We start from the raw sequence: 24,521 nt of genomic DNA on the forward strand, positions 1-24,521 counted from the left end.
GGCAGATTCAACTAAGTCTTGTAAAACTCATTGAAGGTAAACAGGTAGCAAGCTTTAAAAAAAGAATGACTTTTTCAGATGCTACTTAAATATGAAACTCCTTGCTATACAATCCTGTGGGAATTGAGGCATAACTGGAGCTACAAAGAGATGACACAGACATGGATAACAGTTCTAGCACTGGATGTATTCAAAATGATAGTCCAGATGTAACCTGGATTTTGGAAGTCTCTGCTCTTGCTGCCTTCCATATATCCTTTCCCTAATAAAATTCCAGTTGTCTGCTGTTAAAAAAAAAAAAACATACAGCACCTTTTTACCTATCTCTATTTATATTTGGGGGGAAGAAGGTGGAAAGCTACAAAATAGTGTGTTTTCATTCTAGTTCAATTGTCATTCAGAAGTCTGCATTTCCAGTTAGATTATTTATAAAGACACTTTCTTTCCATGTATACTCCGTATCATCAGAAACACATAAATTGATAATGTGATGCTTCAAACTGAATGGTTAATGGTTTATCAGCTTACTCATCACACCTGCAGTACTCGCTTTCTTAGCACTGTATTTGGTGAACCTCAGGTACCACTAATTAAACAAGCCATTTTATGACAACTTAAGTAAAGCTTGAAGAAGCAGTGCCACAGAGCTGAAGAATCAACAGCAAACAAAGGTTAAGCAATACTGCATCAGGTTTCAGTGAAGAGGTCCAAAGGAAGCTACAAGAACTGCTATTAGAAGTGAAATAATTTTATGGTATGTACAGGAATGAAATCCACAAATCCCAACACTTCACCAAAATGTTAGAAAATAATATGAAAGACTTTTGAGAAATTAGACATTTAAGTAGGAGCTTTCTACAGTATTCTAGAAAAGGTCATGGATGTCTGATTTTAATATTTTCTGTTGCACTGATCCACAACTTATGGCATTCCTGAAAGGACACATATCATATCTCAAAACTGTCATTCTTTTAGACACTCAATTTGGTCAGTGTCAGATGCTGATGGGAACAACTTGGTTGGTGCGTTAAGAGTCTACATATACAGACTCCAGCTAATTGAAATCTGTAAAACTAGTTCAGTATCTCCAAGATTTAACAGAGTGGGGGACATAATGGAGGGCAAGATGATATCCTCTAACTGATATTTTGTTCTTAGAGAACACTGTGTTGAATACTGTACATGCACACGTTCTGCTTGCAGCCATCCTTACACCATGCTTCTGCTGTGCATAAGAAGTTGAGCAAATTACCGTAATCGATCTAAAGGTAATGCAGGAATGGATCACCGTCTCCATTCTCTTACTTGAAGGAAAAAGTGTAATTTTCTGATTATCTGGAATTGGAGGAGCATGTTCTGGACACAGGAAAAAAATCAACAGAATGATGAGTATGTATGATGTCGAAGCAGGTGAGCAGAGCTAATGTGAAAAATGGGACAGGAAGGCTGGGAAGTTTTCTTTGTACTTGGCTTCCTCCAGAACAACAACAAAAAAAAGAAAATTATGAGAACAGATTACCTAAGGAAGAAGCGCAAAGAAAACTGATTGACTTTGGGGAAGAAAAAAAATCCTGTCTTTTGCTGTGGAAAAAGCAGTTAAGGATGACAACTTTCAGAAGAGTAGACAGTATAAAATCTAATTAAGAAAAAATGCAGGACAACAAAAATGACTAAAGACGGCAATTAAGTAGAGGTACTGAAGATGTGGAATGCTTCAAGACACATAAAATCAACCTTTGAAAAGATGAAAAAGGCAAGGCTGCATGTCTGATAGGAATACAGTAAGACGTATATATGAGTGGGGGTTGTGACCACAGCAGAAGTGAATAGTGGATTTTGTATACCTTTACTGCCATATAAATATTCTCTAATGTACATAATGTTCTAAAGAGAATGCCATTATTTCTTCTCCAAATTTATGGGCATTATTCCAGAACGGAATGCGTATAGCCAGAGAAAGCGTAACATTAGTCGAGGCAGTGAATACTGAAGGAGAAAAAAGTAAGTACAGAACCAACAGAATTCTGAGAAACAAACTTGGAATGGTGAAGCAGACAGTAATATGTACTTTAAATGCAGAGAATAAAACTTTGTGTTACACAGCTGCCATATGTATTGTTTATTAAATATGAAACACTAACATATTTAAGAGAATGCTAGAAAAACAGCTCTCAGAACTGCTGTTAGCGCCTATAACATGCAGAGAAATGGTTCAGTAAAATAAAAGAAGAAATGAGAGGCATAAGAAAGAAAGTGAGATTGCATTATGTTCCTGGAACATCTTCTCATATGAAAAATGGGGCAAGAAAATGGTAGACAGTGGATATATTGATTTAGATGAGACATATAAAGTACTTTTGGAGATTTTATAGCACAAATCCTGCCAGAAGGAATTGAGGAGTGCTGCTTGGTGGATATCTTCCTCTGAGTGAAACCGCTTTTTGATATGAGCTGATTAGTCATTCTAGGAAAGCATCAGAGTAGTGACAGAGTGCTCAAACTAACGCAGTAAAGTGTGGAGAGAATACAAGACATTCACTTTCTTCTTCCCTTGATTGCTACTTGTTACCTTCCGTACTTAGAAAATGCCAAGACCACTGGCTGTCGACAAGATGTACGTAGTATGAACATAGGCAATAGTCCTTCATAAAGAACATAAACATTGATCCGTATTACAGCCAGATGGAATAAAAGAAATTCACTGGCTTCATAATTGTTTCGTGCTAACTACATAACTACTTCATTTTAATTAAAGTTCTTATTAACCTAACAGATAAGAATGATTAATTTTGTTCATATTCTATGTTATGCAGAAATAGTGATAATGACAAAAATATATGGATCTAATTTTGACATAAAATATATTATACAACTGTAGTAAGTATTTAATTGCAAAATTATATAAACTCTAAGTTTCTGATTTTGTCTAACATCTCATTTGCAAGGAGACAAGTCAAATTGGTATAGGAGCTTTTTTGAAAGGTTACAGGACATATTATATATCAGGTGATATACAGAACGATTCCTGTCAGTAGAGACTTTGGGCTACGTAACCAGTTCCAAAGCTCTTGGGACAAAATACACACACATACAGGCATAAGGTAAATGGCAGTGATAAGCTGCAACTCTGGTACAGCTGAATCTACTGCACCTCCTAGATGTTTTAAAATTTACTTTAACTGTCACAAATACTTTAAAACATATTACAATTTTTTACAGTATGATTACAGTATTAATACTAAAGACGGTTATATTATTTGTTCTTTCTCCTCATCTACATAAATTTTCATTGCCATCTTGCTTTGAAACAGTTCCTCTAGTTTTCTGGACAGTTATTAATTATCTGTTTTAAAAATTTATTTTCTTCAGAGAATAATTTCAAATTGGGGATGATCTTCTTCAGGTAACAGTTTTGGTCTGTATACTAATTCTCCTTTCTCAAATATTTCTCTTTTTCATGGTTTGGGTCATTATACATTTTTCCCAGGCTTATTGTATTTTTATAAACAAAAATAAAACAAATTATATAATATAAACAAAATATAAACAAAAATAAACAAATATTGCAGAGAAGTACACAGGAGATATTGTTCCTTCTGAAGAGCTATTATCCTTAACACGCTTTTTTTAATTAGCTTTGAACATTTTTTGCTTTCTTTAAGCTTTCTCAGAAAAAAAGATTGTTATAGAACAGCACGTTCATGAATATACTCAGTAATCTTTTTTTTCCAATAATAAGTAATGCATGGAAATTATTTAGTTGTTCACTAAGATTATAGGCTAGCTGAGGTTCCAGTTATTATTACTTAATGAAGAGCACTTTCAGATCAAAATCTCAGAATCTTTTGTCTGCAGGTTTCAAAACTGTTTCCATTATTGATGCTTTTAAACTTTACAGAAACTTAATGGAACTTACATTCCGAACCCATGCTGGCACTGTTGAAAACATCTTCCATGATCATTAAGTTAATGGGACTTAACCTGGTATATTAATTTTTCAATATAAACACAATCTTTTCTTAATAAGTACTCCAAGCAGGCAGGAGAAACACCCAGCTCACTGAAAAGCAGGAAAGTTGAATTCCATCAGTAAATCTTCCACTAATTCCCTCAGTGACTTAGAATGATTACTAAAGCCAGTAGTTTTAAAAGCCAGCAGCTAAACTAAGGTACTAAAAAACACTTCAAGGAAGGATTTACATTGACTGTAGGAGGCTCTGAATCAGTCCGCAAATGGCTGATTAGTAAAATGTGCTGAATACTTGCACTAATTGCTTAAGTCAACAACAGATGGAGGAGTTGGCATCTGTGGACATAAGGCCACTCCTTCGTATATCCAACTTTAGATGTGTAAGTATGAACATGTGAGCTCAAGCTTTGTGTCCCAGCTTTTCAATCAGTAAAAAAAGTCTTAAGGAAACTCCATTCTCAGGTGTTATAGTGAAAATGCTATTTAATTATTCATACACCAGCTGTGTCACAGACAACCACACACACAAAAAATGCCAAATACACCCTTTCAGCAAGTCTGCTCCCCTGGCAGTCCCAGTCCTCCCTTCTTGCTCCACTTCAGCCTTTCCACACCCAGCTTCCAGCACAGGGCTCCCTTCCCGATCAGAACCACCCGCATTCCCAAACCAGCCCCTTCATGCCTACCCGAGATCCCAGCCTCCTTACCCAGCAATCTTAAACTATATTGCTGTTGAGTCTTCTCCATGAGTATCTCCTAGCCTTCTAACAACTAAATCTTATGTCCTGCTCCATACCTGGGAACAGGAGGGCTGTGCCAATGAGAAAACAGTCACCGGGATTTTCAGTATAAGAAAACAAATTACTTCATTTTTGGAAAGCACAGAACTACTTGGGGTGAAATTTTCCTTCTCTCTCATATACATGTGGACGCACACAAATACACAAAAGTCCTGCAAAAGAAAATAATGTTTTGCCCCAGTGAATTCAAATGATACTAGAAAGATTATGTCTGGAAAAGATACTAATAACTGAAACCATTTGTCAAGAAAATTTGGGATTGGAAGATGGAGAAGAGAAGCTGGGCCTGGAAGCTTAGAAAATGTTTGGACTACTTGTGAGGTAGAGAAACATATGCAAAATCATCATACAAAAACAGGTAGCTCCAGTGTTTGAATATTAGAAAGCAGCGAATGAATTAATATTTCCCAAGAACATGATTAATGCTTTAGTAATAATCTGGAAACAAACACCCAGGAGGAATATTTAGAAGTGCAAATTGAGGACATACATAATATTCTGAGTATAACAGCATTTTTTTCATTTAAGCTCTATTTAATATTAAATATTTAAAGTTAAGTTTTTCTCTTCTTTTTCTTGTGTGCTATAGTGCAAGAAAACAAATTCATTTGATAGTGCTACATTTGAGTGGTTTGAAAAAACTGGTATCATTTAGTGGCAGCTAATGAAAAAGTAACTGCACATGCTTAGTTACAAGGTAAGTATTATGTTGCCTCAATGCATAAGAATCCATTTGTGATAATTTTTCACATAGGCCATTTGTCTAATGAAATCAGCCTTCTTTCCCCTTCAAAGTACTGCTTAGTATTACTGTGGCTGCATGAAAATCACCTTTTCACTGACTCAAACCACTCTTTCTTTACCATAACGTTCAAGCATAATGCAAAGCAAATTCAGTCATGCAGCCAGCCTAATGCTGAAATAAAAGAAAATCCCATTTGATTATCTGAGTGAAAGGTTTCACGACTGAACTTTGTGCAGTAGGCAAAATTGTATTAAACTACTCATATGCTGAATTCAACAGATACTCAATGTGCCGATTGCCTGCTTGCACTCATCGAAGGCAGCAAAAACAAGGCTCCAACACATAACAAGCTCAGGGGAAGCATTCCAGCACAAATTTCACCCACAATCTCACCAATATTATGTGTATAAATATTAGGAAACCCCTACACCATGATGGAGGGGCTAGCATCTGCAATCTGAAAGCAATGGCATTATAGCAATTTAATAGAGACTAATAAATTTATTTGATTCCAGTATTAGTATCTGACAATCCATGTGCAAAACTACACAACGTTTCTCAACTGCTTTTAGTGGATATATTTTCTTTCTTAAATTTAAAATTAACAAACCTTCCCAGTCAGCTTTGAAAGATCATCTCCTCCCATTATCTGCATATCTTGCATAGACTGATCATTCTGAAAGAAGAAAGACCAAATTTTGAAATTGGATATAACTGTATAAAATAAAAGTATAAACACGTTAACTTTTTTTTGATCTCTGACAGTCCTGGTTAACAAAGTTTTCTAATGCTCATTAATATTGGTGTATGACAAAACCACACTCTCATTTGGTCCTGTGGCTTCTACTATCTCCTGACCATATTTAAGCTAACATCAAGCTCCATGCTTTACCGCACTAGAAAAAGTTGCATCTTTCTTTTTAGAATAATGTTCCCTTGCTTGCTATTTCTTAATATGACAAGTGTTGAGTAATGTATTTGTCCCTTTCACAACAGGACAACAGGAGCATCTTAACACTTAGCCAAACACCCATAGGCACATTCTTTTTTTGGAACAGTCTTTAGAAACACAGGTAAAATGTGCTTGTATTTGTTACTCACACAGAGGACTCTGTGATTTTTGAAGAAATTCACTCAGTATTTCTTTTTCAGGGAAAAAAGTTTTGCACAAATTATCACTTGTTATCAAGAATAGTTTCAGGATGCCATAGAATTTTGAGAGTTTTGTTTTTGCTTTTTCAACTAACTTAAAGATAAAATCCTTGAGATTAGCTTTGTAAAATAGAATACTGCCAATCAGGTCAAACCAAATGTAACAGAATAGTATGCTTTGATTTTCCTATTAAAAAAGGTATTTTTTAAAAAAAATCAGTAAAATAGTTTTTGATAAATTTGTTTTACAGACACTTCTAGTTGAAATTCATTCTGATGGAAAATTCTCAACCACCTCTAGTTCAAATTAGTTATCAGCAGCATGCAAAGTTAAGATCACATAATGAAGACATACAGAAGCCCTAATTTTAAGGGCAGACAAAAGAGGCCTTAAAGAAGGTAGCAAATGAAAAAATATACAGTCATGGCCAGGCTATATGAACTTTCCAGAGAAAGTAAGAGCAAAACTAAGTATAGTTAATGTGGGGGGTTTGCCAAATTGGTGGATGTGCTCATCTAATCTCCCTACCCAGAGGAAGAGAGCATTAGTCCAATTTTAATAATAGTTGCAGTACTATAACATGACACTGTAGTTTACTATAACATCTGGAAGCTTTATCATTACAAACAACTGACAAAAAGCAATACTTGAACACTTTGCTTTTATTTCATAAATGCACTGCTCTGAAGTAAAATGTTTTTCCATTGATAAAAACTGGGACAGCAGGACTTATGAGGAGGTGAGCATATACTGGGCTAAGTGGTTTATAGCTCTTCTTCTCCGCAGAAAGCAGCGCCAGCAGAGGTAGCAGGGACGCGCCTGCCATGCGGCACGGTTGCAGCTGCGTGCCTGCGCAGATGGAAACTGCATCTGCCCACGCTCACAGCCCAGGTGGCAGAAGTCCAGGGACTTCCACGGCACCTTTGCAGCCACTTGATCACAAGTCATATGACAACCCCAGGAACTATTCGTGGTCCCCATAGGAATGGATTGTCTAAACTAATACAGCCTCCCTGAGTAACTGTAAGTAAATGTTGCAGAATTGCCCAGATGACAATTTCTCCAGGTTTGCATACTGTAGACCCACCAAAAGGCTCCCCCTTTTACTCAGACTCCACTCCCCCAAAAACTCTCACACCACAGCTTTGTAAGAGGTCCTTAGCAGTCATTGCCTTAAAAGACAGTTTTCAGACCTGCCTTCACTTTTTCTGCACTGGGTCCAGGAGCATTAGATCCTTTTCATGCTGCTCTGATTCGTTTCCTGGGAAACAAGAGCTAGAGCAGGAATGAAGGTTACATCCCATATGTTTTCTAATGTAAGTTTCAACATTTCTCTTATTTTTTTAAAGAAAAAGAGAAAGAAAAAAAGAAACACAAACAAAAAAAAAAAAACACCAACCCCAAAGCAAGCACCTGATTTCCTCAGAAGATTATTTTAAAACTAAATACAAAGTGAAGATAGAGAAGATTTTAAGTTCAGGCTTAAAAGCATAAGCCTTCTGTTGTCTAGCAAGACAGGTCACTCTTCAAAAGTCAGGGACATATTCAGGTCAAGACTATTATAAGACTATAAAAAGCAGAAAGTTTCTAATATCTACCACAGCATGTGTAACCACGGCACTGACAAAATATTTCTTCATTTCCAAATGAGAAAGTCTGGAATTTCATTAACAACCAGCACACAAGAATTACTAAAAAGGAAGTTTGCCCTTAGTTGCTAGCTGAAAAACAGGGGAAAAAAAAAAGATAATAGTGAGGTGCAATGATAAATGAATTTATTTATTTTTACCTAAAAAAAAAAAAATCTCTTTCAGCAGTCTTCACAGCAGCACTGTTTCCTTTGCATTTGGTATCTCTGGCTCCAGCTGAAAGGAAGATGCTGAAATAGCATCTTCATTGCTGGCAAGCAGTTAAGCAAACACAAAAGCCATTGAGAGCTGGGGGATCAGAGCAGCACGTCAATCTGCATATTCACACATGGGCTGTTGTGACACAACTGCACACAATTATGAAAATCCTCGTGTTCTGACTGGAGAACAATTGCTGTCAGAGGACAGGGCTGAGTATTCACTGTGCCTAAACACCATATAGAAAAATGCAGCTCAGAATCCTTTAGGAAAGGTGCTTTCAAGAAACTTAAAGAAATTGCTTGTATCATGCAGTAAAGCAATTCTCTTGCAAAAAAAAAAAATCAGATTGCTGGTTTCAATGCCATTTATAACTATCTCTACATTCATTTATTAACTCATATTATAAAATACACACCTGCCAAACAGCAAGACTCAATACCACGATGTCACATTACCATAATCATAATGTTCATATAGATAATGTGCACACTATGGTTGCCATAGGAACCTTTCAATGCTTTTTTCTGAGTTCTCAGTTTATAATCTTAAAATAACATTGCACAAAATGTTAAGTGTAAAGTACAATAAATGTCAGGAAAGAAAAAAAAATATGTTTCATTCAGTTCCAGTTACTGTCAATTCAGAACCGTTTGTTTAATTTTCATGGTTTCAAGTCATGCAGAGCTTCTTTTTTCCTTTGGGAGTTGTCCCATACAACTGGTTGGCAAAACTGGTATGAGTGAGTTGCTAGGACTTTTTATAAGTGCAGAGACATGAATTAAAGGTTCACTTTCCATCCCAAAGTGCCTCAATACTTGCTTTCTAACATCCCTAAACCCTATCAACACAATTTTTGCTGTTTAATGCTTGACACTAAATATAATGTCCCAGATAGAGGCATTTAAAAATCACACTATGTTTTGGTTAATGCAGCACAAAATTTATTGCAGCTGTTTCTAACAATATATGATGCGTTGTGTCACATCCGTACACCTCATCCCAAGCTATATTTAATACCACATTTCTGATTTTTTTCTGTGTTTAATAAATCTGCATCTTCGAGGATAAATCTCAATTTCTTTGTTTTTACTCGCTGTGTTGTGCTTTTTCAACCGTTCATCTTCGGTTTGTAATTTTATTTCATTCAGACCTTGTCAATATTCATCTTCAGATCCTATGAAGACTTGATGAATGAAAGCAAGAATGTTGCTATTTCCACCTCCATTTTTCATGGCATGTAAGATAGAACTTTGACTTTCTATGTTGATTGGAAGTATAGATATTTAAATTCCATCTATACTAAGTCATGTCTTTTGAACTGGGTGGGGCATAGAATTATTACATCTCTCTTACATCTCCTGAGATCAACACTTGGACATAGTTCAAGTTGCAAGTGAAATGAGTTGGGTGGTCTTAGGAAAATTTATTATAAACAGCATTGCTCATCTGAAAATTGCACCAAACTGTGAACATCTGTTACTCTTCTAAGGAAACAGAATCTGGAGTACATTAATGCTGGGCTCAGTGAAACGAAGATTCTTTAATCATGGCAAAAAAGTAGCTCTAACATAACAGTTTAAATGCATAACTAAATTATGAAATATGGACACCAGGTCATTATCACACATCTAGTTACTATAGACTGCAGAGTTCATATGGAATTTCTTCGAAAAAATGTGAATACCTTTCTCTCCCAAAATTCGAGGAAACACTTAACAAAGAAGGATGTTCTACTCAGCCCTGTCCTCTGAAAGCAACCGTTCCCCAGTCAGAACACGAGGATTTTCATAATTGTGTGCAGTTGTGTCACAACAGCCCATGTGTGAATATGCAGATTGACAGGCTGCTCTGATCCCCCAGCTCTCAATGCTGTGTGGTGCTTAGCTGGTGGCTGGGATTAAACCACAGTTTTCCAGGAAGGTTTTGACAATCACAGGAAGTGATTGATAGACCATCAATTTCAGTTGTCCCTCGGGAACCACAGGACATAGAATATAGAGCATCTCTAAGGCTTCCCTAATGGCTAAATGAAATGGTTACAACAGAATTACTGCCTGTAAGGTTTCTGACTTATACCCACAATCGCCAGAGTTTGAAAAGCAACAGTCAAGCATCAATTCACCAATGTTTGGTGTGACATGTCCACTAAAGCAGAGTAGAGTTTAGTCTTCACATTCACTTTGGTCTCACCTTTTTATTTTCCATTAAGACTGTCATTAACTGCACGTGATCTATGTTGCTTCTGTTCTCCAAGGGTGGCCCATGACCTTGAAATGTCTTCATTAAAGATGGGATTCCTGTGTTCCTAATTTATGTATCTGAAAGTTAAGACAGCTAAATCTATGCATCCTGGGTTCCCTTCATAATCAATGGAGAAAACAAGATAGATCACGTAAATCATCTATTTCACCATATGGAAAGTCTACAACAAATAACTTACACCTAGACATCTATCTGTGAGAAATAATTAATCCCATCTTAAGGGGTGAGATTGGTATTTTCTTCCTAAAAACCTTACTGAGCACTCAGAAAGAAATTATTTTCAATTGCATTTACCACAGGCCCATAAGAAGCAATGATCTTGACTATTTTCCATTAGTAACATCATGAACTATCCACTCAGGCTCTGTCTCACACAAACGTTTAACACAATTCTCCTTGGTACCACTCCAGGATAATTTGCTTGTATGCTTACTCAAAGGTTTCATTTTAAACTAAGTGAAATATATTTGAGGAGAGATTTAAAAAGATTTTTCAAAAGATTTCTCAAAAGATACAGCCAATCTAATATTTTTCCATCTTGTCACAAAAAACAATTAGCAACCAGTCATTGCAGATTTTTTACAAAAAGATTACATTGGATGACTAATAGGGCTCTAAACTCTAAACTACCTGGAGCAGAAACATAAATTTACCTATAGGGCTTACCCACTTAATAATTAAAACAATTGGATTTCCTGTGTGGGGCGTTCATGATCATCAAGAACGGAGTCTCCACAAACCTCAATAAAACAGTAACTTGCACTTCATACTGGAGGAATGATAGCAACTGGGTGGGCTACACCTTTGAAGGTGATCTGAACAGCTACATTTTGAATGGCACTGAGGAAACAAGGTAGATGGCATTAAAGCCAAAGGGAAGAAGACATTTACCAAGCTAATTATGAGGATTTGAACAAAATATTGGTAGTTCATACAGTAAAGAAAAGCTGAGACTTTGAAACACCACATGGACACAATAAATTTATGAAATGGATATATATTTTCAGAGACATGGCTACAACACACTGCTGCAACAGAAATTGAAAATGACAGAAAACTCAAGCAGAACTGTATACTTTGACATACAAATTAACACATACTACAGATATATTTTTCAGTTAAAAAAAAACATAATGCTCAGATGAAAACAGAGCAGATATGACAAGAAATTACCTTCCAGTTAATATCTTTCAAAAATGAAACCATAGAAGCAATGTCTCTCACAGAACTCTGAAATAGAAAATTATTACTTCTGTGTGACTTAGCTGCAGCAAACTGATTCATAATATAGCCAACCTTTCTGCACTTAAAAAATAGCATTGCCGAAATTAATTGCAGGTGTTTGCAGAGTTTAGATAGATGTATCTTGAATTATAAAGACTTCTGCATTGAAATTATATACTGTTCAATAATTATGATACCTTTTGCTACATGACCATGCTCTACCATCTCAGTCATGAATATAATAACTAAAATGAAAATTTTGAAGTTTCATTTTGGGTGCTGACACCCTAGTATGAAACTTAATTGCTTTGCAGCCTGCCTCCTGAAAAGCACTTCAATATACGAATATGTTGGTCAGGGAAGTGTCAGTATGGCATCTACATCATCTGTTAACCTATTCTGACTACTAGGTAAAGTCAAACTCATATATAAAGTATAGGCTATGAAATTATCCTCACTCTATCAGCAGAAGTAAGAGGAACATCAGTAGAGTGGCAATACATAAGATGCTGTACTTACAAGCAACATACACTTGAACTGATACCATTTTGGGTTTCTTCTCTGAAGAACAACAGCTAAGAACAAAGAACCTCAAGACTGTAGGTCAGAACACAGACTGTCATGGTTTTCATGGCAAGCAGCCAGGACTATCCAGGCTTAAGTAGCAACATTCAGAGCACAACTAGTAAGTACTGTTAAGCTGGAGACGTGCAAATGAGTGGGAATGATATGGATCGCTTCCCAGTAAAGACTGGAAAGCATGCCGTCCCTTGCCCAGAATCAAATGTATACCAACAGGCAGACGGCAACCTCCAGGGCACACCCACATGCAAAATAATCAAGTGCCAGGTCACTGATATATTTGTAGGAGGTGCTTTGAATACCTTGTAAACAAGCCAACAATGCTGAACCAACTGGAAATTAAATACAGTAAACTGGCATACACCCACTGTCAGAACATCACCTATCTTGCAGGGACAGTAAAGGTACATTTGCACTGAAGCACTGACGGTTTTGTTTATTGCTGTCAGCTTTAAAGCTGCCTTCTTGAGCTGCTTGGTAACCACACCTCTGACTATGCTGTACTGAGATCTGCCTTACTGCTACTGTAGGATAACTTGCAATAGTAAATTTTAAACTGGTGTAGCTATGTCTATCAGAGCTCTAGTTACTACAGGGTAAGACACAATTTACTTCTCTATGGTTAGATCTACAACATAAGTAATTTGAAGATTCCACTTATTTTTTATTCTTTTTCTTCCTTGTTGTTATTCCTTAACTAAAAGCTCCATCACACAGGTTTGGAAGTGCTTCAAATTCAGGCTAGTCTATCCAGTTCCAGGGAAGGCCAGAGTTCTGCAATGAGGAAGTTGGCTTTGGACAGAGAAAGACAAACAAGGAACTTACTGACAGCAAGGTACTCCTTATCAGCTGACCTGTGGTAACACGTGTATGTTTCTTCCCTGCTGTAAAACCAAGGCAGATCATTCAGCTTAAACAACTCTCAGGGCAACAGTAAGTTATTAAATTTAATAAGCTGGATTGTTTACAATCCTCTGTTCACACATTCAGTAATTTCTTGTGTACCAGGACTCCTGCATGCCTTCTCTATATTTAATCCAAAGAAGGTAAGGTATCTTGAAATAGGTACCAGACAATTCATCCCCTACAGGAGTTGCTTCCGTGGAAAGTCTGTGGTATCTAATGAAGCGTAAACTGCCATTGAAGCTTTTCCCTTTCTGATCAAGACATTTGGAATTGATCTCTCTTGTGTGTACTCTCAGACCTCAACAAAGGTGAACTCACATGCAATGTTAATGTGATGTAAAGTTGGAGGTTGTACCTGCAACTAATAACATTACTTGCCAAGGGCAAATATTAAAAGCTGCAAATTCTTTACACTCTTTCATTTTGCTGGAAGCACGTGTTCAAAACTGTATTTCTACCTATTAAAAAGTTCTGTAGATATATATGGATATTTAAACATTTTTCAAATAAAGAAAATTTTCTAAAACGTGACTGCATACATGATCTACCCCTGTGGTTCTATTGTGGGTAAAACTTCCCTTAAAATCTCCAAACAGAGATATGATTTAAATTTTATTGGCATAAACACGGAGTAACTCTACGTGAAAAGGGCCAAACTGCTGTAAATTGCAGCAGAATTTAGACCAGTTAATTTGGCTAATAAGGATTATAGACAGTAAATTATTTCACATTTTCCTTTCTGGTTTAGCAATTAAGTTTTATATATTTGCTTGGTACTGGTCCAATGGGCTATTTTGTTTAAGAATGAGGCAGTAAGACTACAGCATCACATACAACAATACAGCACAAACAGCACCTACACAATTAAAGAGATCAGCAAGAACAGAAATCAAGAACATGTGATACCAAATGTTTTGACTCATATATAAATCAGGAACACAATATATCCTCAAAACTCCAGTTAGTTTCCACAGAGTGTAGTCTGAGATTTCCTTGTATTATAACTTATTTTTATTCTGTAAAATAATATTTAAAACATAGAAATAAAATCTGCATATGTTCCTGGATGGGAAAAGGTACTAACAATTTAATAAGGCTGTTCAGTTATGTGAGGTGAGGTTCAGACCACATACTTCATCTCCAGAGATGGGAGGCAAATAAAATTTAAAACTTACAGGCAAAAGAACAATTTAGGAAGCATACTCTCCAGAACTGCCATAATCCTACTCAGATACTCATTTTGGATTGCCAGGCAGCATTACTAAGGGTATACACCTTTTGTGATAATAAGGCAATACAAGCCCCTACTCTTGGAATAGGAGACTTGGGCTTCGCTTCTTCCTCAGCTCTCAAAAGACCACATAAGCTAAAGAGTGTAGGGAAAAATCTTCCTCCAGTTACTATGCTATGGTAATACAACAATCATAAAGGACATCAAGCATGATATGGCTAACTATACTGGACTCAGTTAAGAAAAGGTGAATTTGGGTTCAAGTCCACGTTAACTGGAAAACCTGTATTTTACCCAATTAATATTTAGCATTAAATGCATGAACATTACAGCAGTGGAACTAGAAGTCATGTTTCCCAGCATCAACAGAGGGTCTAAGCATGCCAGCTGGGACACTACTAGATTCATATGTATCATCTTACCCCATTGTTCTAATTGTGTTGTAAGGTAATGAACAAAAGTAAATGAACATTGTGGAAAAATGTATAGTGAATTTGTAGCTCCATACTAAAAATGCTGTCATTGGGGGGCTCTGCAAGTACAAGAGAAAACAGCTTTCTCTAGACTAAGCACAAAGTACTAACCTTCTGACCCTGACTATCAGCAGTTCCTAGGATTTGGTGATAAAAGGAAGGTAAGAGAAGAATCTTCACATTTGTCAAATAGCCACAGGCTGAGAAAACAGATAGATAGGTGTAAGCAAATTTACAAAAGATGAGACTGATAAAAACTTCAAATGCTTAGTCCTTTCCAGCAATCTGGAGTCTAGTATATCATTGACTCTCACAACTCAGTAGCGCTCTCTTTCATACCACTATGTTTGGTCCCTTGGCTAGTGACAACTTGGAAACTATTGACAACACACATATGTTTTGTAAGTTTTCTTGCAAGGTTATTTTATAGTATCCCTTATCTATTTAAAGATTCTAACTTCTATCTATCAAATAAGGAGGGAAAATAATATTGTATTCGTCACACAGATAAGCACTGCAATAATACAGTACTTCTTGTTATTGCTTTTAAATAACCTTTTTTGGTTTATGCCTTACAGCACCCCTGGGGTGTGGCACTGCATGAAGATCACACATGCTATGATCTGTTTTAAGAAACAGCATTTAAGAGATGCCAGTAACGCAGAGTCATAGAATTCCTCAGGAAAATTAAAACCCTCCGGCTTCTTTTAATTAATTTTGCCCCATTTCAGATCTTAATATACAAAACCACACAGTAGATGGTATTATTAGCATCCAAATAGGTAATCAAGGTGATATTTTTCCAGAGCATAAACATGTCGCGGTATTTTCAAACTTGCCAGATCTTATTTGTACAACAGGATTCGCAACCATGATGTTCTGGACCTTTCTTATATGTAAGAGTCTATATCCCTGTCACTGTAAAAATCTGTGAAGCAGACTGAAAATAGTTTCTCCTAATGATGACATATAGTATTGCTGCAAGTGTCATAATTTAGTAGTAGCTTGCTGTATTTTTGGTGGAATATGAAACAAAATCTTTTACTAAGACTAAACTTCAATTTTTTAGGCTTTCTAACAAACCACTGCTGTACAACAAATATTGTATCCAAGGGAACTTTAGAATCTAACTCTTTAAAACGATGACCTCTCAAATGCTTTTATTTAAATCCCTTGATGCTTTGAATCTGTTCTAAAACTGACCAATTTTTAAAATATCCAGTCTCAAATGTTAAGATGTTCCAGAAACCTGGATTGCTTAAAAATACCAAACATGTATGCTCACAAGAAAAACATATTAAAAACTTAAGAAAAATGAACTTTGGATCTAAAACTCCATTTATACATAGTAGCTGTACCCTCTGTAACATAGTGCAATCTAAAACATTTATTTCAAATTGGAAAACAGTTTTCAAAAACCCTGTTACAGCTCGTTAGAAAAATGTGACCCTTGGGGAGACAAATTTCTCCAAAAAGATTAGAAAATATCTCTTGTGGAGTTTGCATTAGTTCTGAAGTCCAGAAGAAGAGAATATCAACACACAATACAGGAAAAGTATAAAATTTTTTCAGTTAGAAAAAATAATTCCACAGCTAAAAAAATCACAAATCAGTATAAAGAAAGATAATACCTAAGCAGTGAACAATGAATAAAAGTGAAAAGTATCTTGACAAAGCAAGTAATTACTTGCTTTAATATGCCGCATAAACGCCTTAAAACAATATTTTGATTTTGCTGGAGAGCTGTAGCACAGCTCAGTACCACTCTGCCTTCACTGCCACATCTGCTCTCGTTCTGTCCCCATGGCAATCAGGCCTCTTCCTACTCAATTCTCCCCCGGCTGAGCTGTTTGGTTCCCCCAAACCTTTTATATGTGAGTCACTGAAACACTTACTCATACTTTAAAAAAAAAAAATCACTAAGAATTCAGATGGTGCTAACATATTTAAGTGGTGTGTAGGTGTGTTATCTGATGTATACAGTTACAGAGATCACCCCTCTATGAGTAAGTTTTACATTACAGATAAACTTGATAAACTGACTGTATGATAGGCTTATTACGACCTTTCCTGAACTATGCCCACAAATTAACGCCTACTTATATTATTAGTAACACTCCAAGCCCCTAAGCGGTGTCCAACAGGAAAATACTGTATGTTTTAATTAAAATAACTTAAATCAGAAACATTTTCTTCCTCCTTACACTCAAGAGAGCCTTGAGCAAGTGATGAATTTAAGCTCCCATATCTCACAACTCTGCCATCACGTTAAATGGGAGCTGTAGATGCCTAGAAAGGAGAGCATCTGCCTCCAGATCTGAGAAGTTTCACAACACTGTATTTTAAGGTCACATTTTATTACATATAGTACAACCTTCTTCAGTTTGCCTTAGAACACTATGAAAAGTAGGTTGGTTCACAAAAATAATTAGGGTTGAAATATCCATATCCATAATTAGTGTTGAAATATCTCTCAGATAAAGAGGGGAGCCTGAGGCTTGCACACTTAGTGGCAAGGACCCCTTGACTATGGGTAGAGTTGTTTTTCCAACAAGAGCTGTGCTAAGGAACTTACTGCCCACAAGCTGTCCCCAGCTGCTTGTAACTCTCCCTCTGGCAGGGGCTACTGGCAGGCTGAGATGCACGTATGCATCTGGGTCAGTAAAAATGAATCCAGCAAGCTGAAGAGGTTCAAATAGAAAGTCTCTTTTAACTGGTCTCACCTGGGCTGAGGCAGGTTAGGAAGTTCTCAGAGCAGCTGAGCTGGCAAGTGCGACTGGCAGGAAGGCACTGCAGTTGCTGAGGAATGAACTGGAGAACATAATTGTTCCAGCCAGTGCAGATGCAATCAGAAAAGAGACCTATTTCCAGTGTCTTGGTTTTCACACCAAACGCTAACTGTCTGTACCTGATATACAGATGAATTTGGCAGGAGAGTTTACTCTCAAAGTTGCCTGAATCATGCTGTTACTCTAATAACATCCGCCACAACTTAACCAACGAGACTGCCATTCTTCTCATTATATTTTTGTAAATTTCTTTTAAAAATCACCAGCTAGTTGCAAGAATAAGTTTTTGGGGCAACTTCCACTACTAACTCATTTTCAGCTATTTCTCAGGAAAGCTTTAGTGTCTCTGAGGCTGACGTTTTGCAGTAAGACACTGCTGCATGTAGAAGTAGTTTTTGTTTCTTTCATGAAAAATATTCTATTTTTAATCAAGTCAACACTTGGAAAATGAACATTTAGACACAGTTAGGAGGATTGTGAGTGAATTGTAGCATCTCCAAACATTCTATTCGCACAAAATATGATCTGTTTCCACTGTTCCTCACCTTTTTAACCATCTCAGGTCTTATGAAGTTTCAGGAAATAACCGAAGCATCAGCGATACAGAGATAGCATCGGTGCTTGCTTAAGACTCAAGAGTATCTTTGGCTTGGAACTGTAAAGGACATTCTACTCACTCGTTTTAGTAGGTTTGAGCATTTCACAGAGCTTTCACTCAAAAAGATACTACTACTTTAGGATGCAAATGCCATTTTATCCATTCATAAACATGGAAAAGTACACAGAGATAAAATCCCTTTGGCAATTCTAGGAATATATTTCTAGTCCCAAATCTCTCATCTTTAGCTTGCCCATAAGACATCTATTTGGCAGCACCGCCTACAACCATTAGAACACATTTCTCAGAACAGCAACAACTTTAAGGTCTATACCCATGACACTGGTAGCTTCTGTGGAGTAAATTAATGTCATTTTTTTGTTGTCCATTAGCTTCTAAAATTATATCATGTTGCAAAATTCTCTGCACAGGTGTTCCCTGTCTACAGTGATGACTGCAAGCCATGCAAAAGGTTAAAAGAGTATTATCTTAGTTTTTGAACGTCTAGTACATGCACAGACACTCTCCAAATCAAATAAATAAAGCACATTTTGCCTACACTGAAGATATTTATTTGCATGTCAAATTGATAATTCAGAGTTAATTTGGAGTTCAGTCCCGTGAAATTATTGCAGAATTTGGCCTTAAAGTTGATAGGAATTCATTCTACCAGGTAGGCTCCAATTTGTAATTCTTCCATGGCTACTGAGGATGAAGAAGATGACATTGTCATCAGCTAAACTGTGTGCGTGAAGCAAACTAAAGGGAACACACAACCTGCCCAGGAGAGATTCTTTAAGTACAAAAGCTAATGTGAATTCTCTTTCATCTCAGGACATGCATTTTTCTCAGGAGACCATAAATTGTGTTTTCATGACACACAGGCATGGAGATCATACAATCATTGTAACACTGGTGTAGAGTCTGAGTATAGATATGAATCATTAAATACAAGCAATACACTTAGTTATTTCTGTTGTGTTGTTAAATGAATAAAATCATTTTGAACTTACTTGCTTCTAAGGGTCAGGTTTCGACATACTGTTTCCTAATGTAAAAAAACAAGTTCCATAGAGTAATATTATGCTGAATAAGAATAGGCTACTATGCAAAGCAGGAATGTATATTTTACACCATACTCTACTCTGATTATAGTCTGATGCTTCATGCTGTTGTGTTTTTAAGATGTAATTATTTAGTAATAGTGTATGAGAACTAAAGCTACATGGCAGAAAAATAAATTTTACTACATTTACTAACTGGCTTTCAATTTACTCGTTATAAAATCCCTCTGCTTCCTTACTCCTACAGAAGAGAGATATAGCAAAACTATTTACTGAGATGGCTTCATATAGCAAAAACATTCAGATTTCTACTAAACAATGCTTGTTTTGTTGCTTTTTTTTAGAATTTTGCAGCACTAATAGTCCTGTTTATGCCAAGATTAATATCCAACAGTTGTAAATATATTTCAAATAACTGAAGGCTGAAGAGGAAACAGATCATATCAATGGGTTTGTTTGTGAACAGACTTCAATGCAACCATTGTCCATGGATTACATTTCAGAGGTCACGTTTTTTTTATTAGTTTTGTTCTAGAAACCATAAATAATGTATTCATTTTAAAGAATTGCACGAATTGACCCAATCTACATAATCCTCTAGAAGTTTACTTCAACTGACTAGCAAGCAACACTCCTCTGAAGTTCATTCATATTTTCCAGGATGATTTTCAACAATATCTTTTTCACATCAGAAGATGAAAAATGCACTTCTAGAATAGAATCTGCATTTCAGATACTATATGGAAAACAGATCAATATTCTGTAATAATCTCTGCTTAAAATGGAATTAGCAACTATGATGTATAAGCTGATTATCAACAATTCATCTACTATGCTCTTTCAGAAGTACACTTCATAATTTCATAGAATCATAGAATAATTGGTGTTGGAAGGGACCTTTAAAGGTCATCTAGTTTCACCCTCCCTGCCATAAATAGGGACATCTTCAACTAGATCAGGTTGCTCAGAGCCCCATCTAAGATGACCTTGAATGTTTCCAGGGATGAGTCATCTACCATCTCTCTGGGCAGCCTGTTCCAGTGCTTTACCAACCTCATTGTAAAAAATTTCTTCCTTATATCTAGTCTAAATCTATCCTCTTTTAGTTGAAAACCAAAATACCCCTTGTCCTATTGCAGCAGGCCCTACTAAAAAGTCTGTTTCCATCTTATAAGATCCCTTTAAGCATTGAAGAGCCACAAAAAGGTCTCCCTGGAGCCTTCCCTTCTCCAGGCTGAACAATCCCAACTCTCTCAGCCTGGCCTCATAGGAGAGATGCTCCATCCCTCTGATAATTTTTGTGGCCTCCTCTGGACCCGCTCCAAGAGGTTCATGTCTTTCCTGTACTGAGAACTCCAGAGCTGGATGCAGTACTCCAGGTGAGATTTCAAAGTTATTCAAAATAACAGAGATTATTATAACAGTGTTACTTTGAAGTAACAAAGATGAGTGGTCTTCTGTCACTTTAGTCCACACGGGAATAAACAAATCACAAAAGTCTTAAGGAAAAGTATCAATCTCACTCCTAACTTAGTTCTCCATGTTTTTCAATGAAAAAAAGCTATGCCACCAAGATTCACTTGCCCTTCCCCAAAATGTGAGGTTTACTACCATACTTACTTTGTAAAATATAGTCATTAAGAGAATTAAATAGACATCTATGGATAATGATATAGGAATACTAAACATTTCACAGGAATAGGCAGCAATGCACGTATAAAGCATGCTGATCTGCCTAATAAAAGTATGTGCTGTTTTTCATCTCTTCCACCAGCCCCCACCACCAATTTCAACAATGAGTCTCAGCATGATTCTTTCAGTTGTTAGCTTCCATCATCTGCCCACTAAAGAAGTCTTAGTTCACAGGTATTTACTTTTTCTTCTACTGACAGGTTGCTGAGAACTTCTTAAGAAAGTCTACAGACTGTGCATACTTCCTCTACTTCTCCACTTGATTTTTCCACTTCCATTTCAAAATTGAGCTTTGGTTTAAAGATCACATTTGGTGTACCCATGGAACAGGATTAGGTGATATTGTTACATATATTAGCAAGGTATTAGACTTGATGAGCCACAACATTCTCTTCTGCCTCAAGCTTTAACTCAACCTTTGCCTTTATCAGTCTATCCTAAATCGTCTCTTCCACACTGAACAAAGAGAAGCTCTAATTATTGTTTGTGAACATTCTATTCTTCTGCTATGGTTCTCATGCTATGGTTTTTTACTAAAATATATCCCATTCAGCCCTTCATGACATCCACATCCTTCTATTCCTTTGTTCACTCTCACTTTTGGTTCATCCCCAAATATTCTTTCTTATCGAGTTCTATCCATAGGTAAACACTCTAGTAAAACACATTCCTGCTTCCTCTGTTGTACTGCCTCTGGATTCTTCCTAGTTAGTTCTTTAATCTCCTAAAGTTATCAATATCACAAACATATTAAAGAATTTCTGTATCTGTGTTTCTTACCTCTTCTGCTGGTGATATATTCTCCTTAGATGACATTCTCAAGCCCTGCTTCCTCCTCCATTACTTTTCACCCCTTACTTCAACCTACCATGCTTCTGAAAATAATTTTGGATTCTTCTATCAATCTGAAACTCTCACCTCTTTTCAATTTCAGAGCTCTGATTCCCTGTGGAGGAGCAATTACTCTGGAAAAAAATCAGTATGGTGAAAACTGAATGTATTCCATTCTATTCATCCAGGTTTAAACTTAAAAATCTCTGCAGTCAATTGCACCGTTCTTACCTAATGTTATACTAAAATCCAGTGTCTTAGAACTTAATACCTAGGAGTTGCCAAATTCTGTCAGTTCATACATCAGTGTTGCCAGAATACATTGTTCTCCCCTAAAACTTGGCATGCAGCTCTCCCTACCTGCATCAGATTTCATGTGATGACTATTCTACTGCTTCCTTGTCTACCCATTATACTTATTGCCTCACTGCTTCTGAGTTCATTCAGAAAGGTGTGTTTTCTCTGCCTCCTAAAACTCAGAGCTGCTGCTTCTCATTCAAATTTCCATCACTGGATTTTATTTTCTTCTCCATCTACTTCCTGATTCTTACCCTTAAGCCTACATGATACCTTCATATCTGTTTATTTCCAAAATCATATTTTATAACTCTCACCTTGGTGATTTCAATCTCCTGCTGTGCTAGAAGCTTGTAAAGTCACGGTACAGCCTCTAATGAAATCCCCACTTAAACAACCTCCTTATTTTGAGCTCATTTAAATAAACATAATTAAAATGAGAACAAGTATATTATATCACCTGGAAGTCTACAAGAAATGGCATTCTCCAAAAATCTTATTTCTATGGAGGAAAACTATCCACATATCTTCCAGCCATGATTCTTCTCCGTTTCACAATTATTTTTAATATCATTCTTAATGATTAAGAAGCCTTAAAAATCTGAGTTATAACAATGTTACTGTTTCTTTGTAAATCATATATTTCTCAATTTACAGATACAAATTTGTTTATAATTAAGCACATCTAATTTTTTCTTTATTGATCTATAACTGAGCCTATAAGTTTCTGTCCACATGTGTAAACTCCTTAACTTTCTCTACTGTATCATTTTAGCATTCTAGTGAAAAAAACCTAAAGACTTGGAAAAATACAGTTCAATTTCTAGAGGAAATACAAATATGCTTTCAGACAAGGCTGCACCTCCAGTTTCAGTTGCAGGAATTCTATTAAAGGTCTAAGAACTAACACTGATGTCTGTAGAATATAAACAGTATAACCACATTATTTTTAGGCTATGGTTTCCTAAGTTGGATTCAACTTTGTTTCCTCTCAAAATAATAAACAAATGGTATTTTCTCATGTTACCTGTATATATACTAAATTCAGTAATCTGACGTGACAATTTGAGATAATGAAACAAGACACCACTTGTTAAAAACAGGAAAGTTTCTCCTGAAAATGTCCAGGCTTAGGCACATATGTCAATACTTTGCAAATCAGGTAAAAACATCATGATTATGGAAGTACGAGCATTCCCTCATCTCATTAATATCTAAAGAACCTAAATGCACTATACTTTTTTTTAACTGATTCATTTGTATGAAGAAGTCTAAAAAATAATTTACACCTTTCAGCTCCTTACTATGAAAGCAGTTATTAACGTACTAATTAAGTGTCTAAACCCTGGAATATGGTGACAGCTTTGAAAAACAAAGAGCCATGCAAAGCTGGTCATATTTGCAATCTCCTTTTCCTGTAGACATGTCCATATGCCAGATATCAAAGTACAACATTTTCCACTGATATTTTGCAGTTAAGATGTACTTTCACTGATGCCAAGATCTGACTTCACGTCACAGTTGTAGTCCATTTTTGCTACCTGATTAAACCAAGAAACCCACTTCAAATAGCAACCTCTAAAAATCAACTAACCTTTCAGCATTGATGTCGGAATGAGACAAATCAAAAATCCCATGAGTTTGAGCTGATATTAGTTGTTGGATTTAAACAGCTGGAAGGGGGAAGGAAGGCATATCTGAAGGAAGTATATTGAGAGCAGCAGGACTCCCTTTAAGGAGAGAAACAGAGAACAGTTAGTATAAAGAAGCAGGATAAATAATATGAGAAGAACAGTATCTACAAAAAGAAAAGGGGATAAAAAGAGAGAGCGGTAATAAGTCTTAATAGAAAGTGGAACAAAAAAGGCAAAGAGAATCAAAGGAGTGGAACCAGTGATGCTCCAAGACTTTATGTAGAGCCTTACCTCTAAAACTGTAATTACTTGCCTCTGATTAAAGTGTAAAACACTGTGAGAAGTATGTTATTACAGAACAAACTGATATGGGGGATTTTGGAGTCTCACGTAAGACCGGGATAAAGAGTCACTCAAACT

The 24,521-nt window shown here is 36.3% G+C and overlaps 1 protein-coding gene across 9 annotated transcripts in view; it reads right to left on the reverse strand.

The window, feature by feature from the left end:
- Positions 1–24,521, reverse strand: part of PRTFDC1 (phosphoribosyl transferase domain containing 1) — a 48,643-nt gene that overhangs the window by 14,760 nt on the left and 9,362 nt on the right. For 5 of the 9 annotated variants that reach the window (XR_006166221.1, XR_006166222.1, XM_042802066.1 and 2 more), the window contains exons 4-5: positions 6,126–6,191; positions 4,767–4,922 (exon numbers count right to left, since the gene is read on the reverse strand). The exons of 1 other annotated variant lie outside the window; for it this stretch is intronic. Coding sequence is in view for 6 of the 8 variants with exons in the window: in XM_042802066.1 (XP_042658000.1) it covers positions 4,767–4,922; positions 6,126–6,191 (222 nt within the window). In the remaining 2 variants the exon portion in view is untranslated. Of the gene's footprint in view, positions 1–3,965; positions 4,061–4,766; positions 4,923–6,125; positions 6,192–24,521 lie in introns of those variants that run through there. 3 more of the 9 variants (XM_042802068.1, XM_042802067.1, XM_042802071.1) reach the window with 2 other exon arrangements.

This window comes from Tyto alba, unplaced genomic scaffold (assembly GCF_018691265.1).
Source record: "Tyto alba isolate M040663 unplaced genomic scaffold, T.alba_DEE_v4.0 Super-Scaffold_38, whole genome shotgun sequence".
NCBI classification, from domain to species: domain Eukaryota; kingdom Metazoa; phylum Chordata; class Aves; order Strigiformes; family Tytonidae; genus Tyto; species Tyto alba.